Here is a 7,474-nt window from a genome sequence, read left to right as displayed (position 1 = left end):
TTACTTATCTTATAGTCATGTTAAAATTCTTGTTATCTGTTATGGATCGAATTGAGTATTTTCGTTTATTTTGGCTAATTCTCACTACCATTTTTTTTTATAAAATTATAATCCGTTTAAAAAATAAGTAACACCGATAATAGGAACTTGATTAGTAAAATCGATCAACATATGCCGTTCAAAGAGACACTCAACATAAATCATTGTACATTTTCGGTACACACCTACTTTTCCTTTTAAGTTTTAACACATGTATAATTCTATAGACACCCTCAATGTTCTTTACAGCATGAAAAAGATTGTGAATTGATCAATGTTAGATAATGCTATAGTTCCAAGAATTCGGGTATGGGTCAACCCAAGATTCATCCTCCTTAGCAGCTTCCTGCCATCTCTTTTTGAATATCTTGTATTCGTGAGTTGAATGCCTTCTCACCTAATTAAAACAAAAGAAAAGGTAGTGTAAATGTGTATTTTGACTCTTATCTTAACTCAAACGGGTCAAATCAATAAAGCTGACTAGAAATGGGGGGTCGAAAGCCGTCAAATGTCTACTATCAACGCTATGACCTCCTAAAATCAATTTATACAGATAGTGATTATTGGCGTAAACATAATGTTTTCGTACCCATAGTTAAAGCATTAACTTTTACTTATTTACCTGATCTCGCCAATTTGACTTTGTACTTACATCGACCCATCTGAACCTTAACCTATAGACACATTTCCAGAACCCTGGACCTACTCATCTTGATATGTTTCTGTTGGTTGAAGCCAAATTTGGACTGGAAACCAAAAGTTACTTATTGTATGTACATTTCTTAGAACATAGCAACTGTCCGCTAGGGGTTTAGAAATGGAGCTTGTTTGGTAACAGGTCAAAACACTTGTAACTTTGGACAGATGTGCTAAAACAATTTTTAAAACTTCATACCTGAATAAAAATTTGTCCCAATAGTTTAATTCATTTGAATTTACCTTGAATAATAATATGTTGGTTGGTTAACAGGTCAAAATTATACCAAACTTTTAAACTTGAGCTTCTGCTCGACCCATTTGCCTAGCTTTTCAGTTAAAATGTTAAATACTTTAGTTAAAACATTTGACTGCTTTAGAGACATATAATATGATCCAAATCAGCCAATTCTATGTGTACATTGGTCGAAGCTGCTTCCCGTTGTATGTAAGAGACTCTTATAACCAACAGTGGATGTGAGAAATTATAGAATCAAGTAAATGTTGTTTCTGCTTATTTTTTCCCAACAATCATCATTGTGTGCGTAGGTTATAAAATCTGTTGGTATATATATAAAGATAAAAGAACACTTACTTCCAGCCTAGTATCTGGCTCGGAAGAATTGTGTTTTTCCTGCATATATATACAACGTAAATAGAAAAATTAGTTGAGACCGACAAAGAATAAAAGAACTTAAAGCAATGCAATGTAAGTGCATGTGTGTTTTCAGGCTTTTAATGAATGTAATGAGAGACACATTTCCATTTGTTTGTTGCTAGTGTAATTCTAAAGGCAGCGATATAATCACAGAAGAAAAGTGTGGTAAATTAAAGTTGGTGGAATTAAGTAAAAGGTCGACAAGATAAACTTGGGGATTACACATGACTAAACCAATTTTGTCTGAGATATGGATCACCTTATGTAAACTACACAAAGAAGTCTTGTTTATCGCATTGTCAAGATGAACGAAAATTTTCCAAAAGTATTCAGATCTCAGAATTTCTGAAAATGTACCACACAGCTCCAAGCGTTTCCAAACTATTATTACTCAAATGTAATTATGATCCATAATAGAGAACCCTTTATGTTTATTGCAACAAAAAGTAGATATTTTTTTCACATGGTTTCTTCAATAGAAACAAAAGGCCTATATGTGCCTGATATACTAAAACATGCACTTGTGGTCTAGTAAAAAAAGCATGGCCAAAGCATAATAAGTAGTTGCTCGTCATTTAGAAAATATATATGCTTATGATACCATCCAGCAGAACTGTTTACGAGCAATATATAATACTTGCAGAACAGAATATAAACCTAAATCTAACAAGGTCTTGCACATTCGCCGGATTATGGCCTCAAGCTGTGGAAGTCAAAAATGACACTTGGTTTAATTGTCTTAATCTTTCTAGCTCTTTTTTAGTTTCTACTGGGCATGGTGCGAAATATAACAATCGGGCTAGTATAACAATGAATGTGACTTTTGAGGTGGTATAATATAGGTAAGAAGTAATCAAAATGATCACAAGGACTGACCTTGTATTGAGTCTCCCCAAAGGTTGGCAAACCATAGTGAACAATATATTCAGCATCCACAACCCCCACATTTTTGGTTCTATTTCCCTACCAAACAAACCAGTAACGTCACTAACAATCTGTACGAAAAATAGAAAATATATGAACTTCGGGTGTTTTTGTTCATATGGCCATATGGGTCATACAAAAAACAAATAATCAATAAACAGATGGGATAAATGGTTAATGTTGCCCAGATCTTAAACTAATGCGCAGAGCACCTAAATCATTTTATTAAAAAACTAATGTTACCTCGTGATATGCTATTTGGTAAGTATTGTTTTTGAATCTTCTAAACAGACAAGAAAAGTTTTGAGAGGAACCTGATCACTACTAAAAAAGACAAGTTTCATCTCCAAAAACATTTTTGGCCCACTTCCCGACCCACCCATCTTGCCACCTGTTAAGAGAAAAACAAAAAACAACTGCTGATAAAAACCAAATTACCTGTGCACAATAGCCAAAAAGTATATCTAGTCCCCAAGCATGGTTCAAGTCACTCTGTAAAATAATCAGGTTACACTTATTATAATTTATTACATTACGTTACATCTATTTCTTTTTCTTATTTATTCATAGTTCATAGTTGACAAAAAATACTATTAAGTGTAGGGTTGAATATGCGACACTAATCTATTTCTTTAAATTGAATATACGACAACCTTGGAATTGGAAGGCCAACTGAACTTCTATAGTTCTATAGTGAATATGGCTCACCTGGATCATATACCATATACATCTCCAGGCAGCTTGGGAGAAGACTGGAGCCATCAACTCTATCCACCTACAATGGAACATACAATCATCATTCTCATGTTCATAAAAACTTATGCAGTTCCAAATGGACTGTATGATTTTTTTTATCTAAAGGTAGAAAATTACGATAAATAGTATAACATGCTTTCTTTTTTCTTTTGCTTCTTTGAGGAAGATTTAAAAAAAAATCAGCTTTGATTTAAGAATGTAAACTAAAATCTTAGTGAAACACTGAATTGATTATCTCATGGCTACCTCTCTTGAAAAAACCGACATTTGATATCTGGTCACTAGAATTTAGATTCTTATTAAAACCTTCCAACTTTTGAAAACCGATAAAAAGAAAAATCTATTTCACTTTTAGAAACCATAATAAAAACCATTAGGCTACAATAGCATTTTACATATAAAAATATTTCCAGTTCACTGACCAAATTGGAAATGAAATTAAAGTCTATTGCAACGTGTCCTACCAAAAGTATTATTGCTATGCAACCAAACAAAACTATAAACATCAGCGCTATGTGAAATTTTACCCAGTGCAAGGAGGATATTCACTTGTCGAATTGCATCCGTGCTTGCTACTGCTAGGTTTAGCCCTCCTAAACACAAAGAGGCAGCAAATCATAATTATTTACAGAAGGGCCACCTGATCAAACAGACATCTGAGCCACAAGTGTAGAAAAACTATAATGCTTAGAAAAATATACAACTGATGTCCATCAAGACCTAATAAGAGCAAGAATCATATCTATAGGCATTCATATGCAGCCAGATAAATCTTAAATCTTAATATCTATGGATATCTGCCTAAATAAACAAAAGTCCACTAAAGATAATTTATCATTCCAAAATAATTCATAAGCTAAAATTCAACCAAAAAAGCCGAGAGTTACATGGAAATACCGAATGGCACTCCATATTTCACAAGCATGTAATTGTGTGGTTTATGTAGAATTTAAATCAATATAAAGTGATATTGTCTTCTCATAGAGATGCCAAGATATATGTCTCGGGTAATGCAGTTCAGATCAGGCTGTGCCTAAGTATGGGTCGAAATTGGCCAGACCTGGTTTAATTGATCCAAAAAAACATTTTGTCCATTCTTTGACTCATATAACACTTGATGTCTTGTTTATGATTACAGAAAATTTTTAAATATTCAAATAAAAGATGTTTTAAGAGGTTTTATGCATTAGAAATTGACTTTGGGCAACTTCCAGTGTGATCCGTTTGACCCATTCTGTTTTTGGCAAGTGTTTTATTTGAGCACTTGACATAAACAAGAACCAAATAGGCCCATTCATATATACCATATATACCTTCTCATGCCTTATCCTATAGCACAGTTAACATAGAAAAATCAAACCGGCACATCTTGAGCAAAAAAGTAGCCATGGTCAGTCTTAACGTATAACAGAATGGTTTGTCAAATTCAGCAATTAGTTGTGGGGGTGGCATGCATGTCAGTATGTGTGTGGATGCGTCTAAAGAAAGAAGATAACCGGTGAACAGTTGAGTTGTTCCATCGTGCAGTAATTGTATGATGTACCTCTGACCTTGTTGTATCAAGTGCCGGCTGTGAGATTTCAAGCCCCTCATCTTTTACAATTGAAACATATCTGCAAATATCATACAGCTAAAACAATATTCAATAGCATTTCTCATTTTTGGATCATAACATCAGCATATGAACTGACCCTATAACACCTAAACTAAACTAAGCTGTTGGGTTAAAAGTTTTTCAGATTTTCTCTAAGACTCTCATGCGTAACAGGAACATACACGTTCTAGTTTTCAGTTCATATTTCATACACAAGTTTGTAGTAAAAGAGCATACCATACCGGTCAGGGTCAAAATTGTCAACTCCAAGATCTTCATCCCATAGAAAAATATAATTGTACTCAGTAACTATGTCTGGATGCAAAAACCTCTTGGCAAACCACCTGTTAAAAAAAAGGGCAGGGGATGTTAAAAAAAAAAAGTTTCTTCTCCAACGCAAAATGATTTTGGTCAAGATTTTACCATTTTGTTTGATTAACTGCAGATACATGTACCACGTTGTTCGCCCATTCAAGATCCTTCCATGCATCAACAATGCCATCATAATGGAAAAGCATCACACTGAACTCACTTGATAAAAACTGCATTAAAGACCGAGGTCACCATGTGTCTAAGGTAGAGGTGTACTCAAAACCAAGTTTCACAAGGAACGTTAAGCAATGAGTTACCTTCCTGACCATTTTATCCACTATTTCCTTCTGTTTTATACCAACGGAGGCAGTAAATAAGCTTGTCGTAGAATTTACTTTCTGTTGTAAACATATACACCTTAAGTAACCATAATAACATGGGAGTAATCTTGTGACCAAAATAACTGAGATTTATTCTTGATCCCTAATGGCCAAACCATATTAACGTCAACAGAAATGTAGCATTTATCTCAAAATGGAAGAGTCGTGTTTTGGATCATGTCAAAAACTTTCACAGATACAACAAATATATACGGTATAAGTCTATTAGCTACTACGGTTCATATGATATAACATAAATTAACTCTTAACTCGTACCTTACGACGACCCCATAGAGGCTGCATTTGCAAATCAGAAGTGTTGGCGACAATCCCCTTAGGTAATGGCTCACTTCCAGGAGGCCTGGATTCATTCTTGAACAGAAAAATAACAACTAAGATATTAAGAATAAGAGTATATACAAGAAAACATGCCACTGACTAATATAGTTTGACCAACAGTATATGGACATGAAATATATTTGCTAAATACTTTAAATTTTGGGACGATTCAAGAGAGAGACCAGAGATAAGCATATCTGCTCCTCATGATGTGGCTGCACATCTGGTGACCGCTGAGATGGCAGTTGAGGTTGTGCAGATGATGGTGTTTTTGTTTCAGTATCTGGTTGTGGTTGTGCCGATGGCTGCAATTGTGGTTTCAGTGGTTCCAGTTGAGGTCGCGGAGCTAGCTGTTCCATTGGTGCTTGCGGTTGTGGAGAGGGCTGTGGTTGCAATTTCTAGAGGAAAACGAAGTTTTCAGTACGGATAAATCGCTTATGCTTTCACAGTATCACATTTTTTTGTGACAGGGGTTCAACAGGGTTCCTTCATATAAAAAAACCCGCACGATTTCTATGCAAATTTTTATATAACGAATATGTGAAATGTTTAGTTTTGTGACTCAGTGATTAAAAAATGACAATAAGGTATTCTATATATATGTTGCAGGATTTAATATAAAGTCCGACAGTTCATATTACAATTCTACTCGACATGATTTTTCAAAGGCAAAGGCAACTAAACATATGTACACGCATTCCATATACATTTACTGATTGTCCACCATGGAACTTGAACCCACAACCCAATTGTGGGTCATCACAATACCACAAGAGCCAAACCTCTAGGGTTGTACTCAACATAATAGATCCACATGGAAGAAAAACAAACCTCACTTGTTATATTTTGATAGCGTGCACCTCGTATACAGTCTATGCTCCATTTCAAAGATTTCTGCGAAGGAACGCCCAATTGTATCAAATGTATGAAAAGAATTATCAGGATTAATATGAAAATATCAACATATAGCATCTTAGATAACTAATTTCATTTGTAAGTAGTACGATAGACATGGACTAACATGATATGAATACCTCTGTATGATTTTTGCCGATAAATATAGTGCCTATCAATAATGCTAGGCAGAGTAGAAAAGCTGCAGGTACAAATAAACCATAATACGGTCTGTTACTTCTTGAAATTTTCAGCCATGAGATCTGATTAAAAAAGGATTCCAACTTTGAGGTAAGGGTTCAGCAAATTAAGAAGAGAACATTCTTAATGCAGTAAGTAAAAAGAAGTGTAGAACACAAAAATGCCCTCCTCTGGAGCCACGAGCCGTTTATAGTTACAAACTTATTCAAAGTGTATATTATAATGCAAGCTATCACCTTTCCATACCTTAATCTCAGACTTTATCTGAACAATCTTATAACATTACATTAACAATCCAAGTGGAAAATTATGAGCATCAGATCAAGTGGTTAAAGCCCTTGCCCCTGGATACAAAGGTCAAGGGTTCGATCCTTATCTTCGTCAAGGCTAGAGGTCCTTTTCTACCTCCGCTAAATTCTGAAAGTCGTCTCTCTACCTTATGTAGGTTTAGGGTTGTGTACATCTCAAACTACCCATGCACCGTCAAAGACTGCATTGGGGCCCAAAACCCGTCAAAGTTGATATTGGGAGTTACTTATTCTATCCCGCCTATTGACATGCCTTATGCTACCTTTAATAAATATTTGGATGATTGCTAACATTACTTACTTTTACCTAAAACATGCAAGTTTTAATCACTGAGATTCCCTTTTCAATGGCTGCATACATATGTTCCCCTCC

The 7,474-nt window shown here is 34.8% G+C and overlaps 1 protein-coding gene across 1 annotated transcript; it reads right to left on the bottom strand.

Annotated features, from left to right (window-relative positions):
• Nucleotides 1-273: 273 nt before the first annotated feature.
• Nucleotides 274-6,057, bottom strand: LOC122604216. Its single transcript, XM_043777110.1, has 13 exons — nucleotides 5,881-6,057; nucleotides 5,636-5,731; nucleotides 5,297-5,377; nucleotides 5,091-5,209; nucleotides 4,910-5,011; nucleotides 4,570-4,686; nucleotides 4,387-4,402; nucleotides 3,601-3,677; nucleotides 3,026-3,092; nucleotides 2,756-2,809; nucleotides 2,270-2,356; nucleotides 1,331-1,369; nucleotides 274-436 (listed from the first exon to the last, which is right to left on the bottom strand). The coding sequence occupies exons 1-13, from the start codon at nucleotides 6,055-6,057 to the stop codon at nucleotides 317-319; spliced, it is 1,152 nt and encodes a 383-aa protein (XP_043633045.1). The 3' UTR covers nucleotides 274-316.
• Nucleotides 6,058-7,474: the final 1,417 nt, after the last annotated feature.

This window comes from Erigeron canadensis, chromosome 6 (assembly GCF_010389155.1).
Source record: "Erigeron canadensis isolate Cc75 chromosome 6, C_canadensis_v1, whole genome shotgun sequence".
NCBI lineage: Eukaryota > Viridiplantae > Streptophyta > Magnoliopsida > Asterales > Asteraceae > Erigeron > Erigeron canadensis.
This window is presented reverse-complemented; position numbering and strand designations above follow the sequence as displayed.

What these genes read in the sequence shown, in the direction of transcription:
- LOC122604216 (XM_043777110.1), bottom strand. Translation starts at nt 6,057, where the DNA reads ATGGAACAGCTAGCTCCGCGACCTCAACTGGAACCACTGAAACCACAA. An exon ending in GACAATTTTGACCCTGACCG is followed by an intron (nt 4,687 to 4,909) that starts GTATGGTATGCT and finishes TGATATTTGCAG; the next exon opens with ATATGTTTCAATTGTAAAAG. An exon ending in TTTTTGGCTATTGTGCACAG is followed by an intron (nt 2,357 to 2,755) that starts GTAATTTGGTTT and finishes TTTGTTTGGTAG; the next exon opens with GGAAATAGAACCAAAAATGT.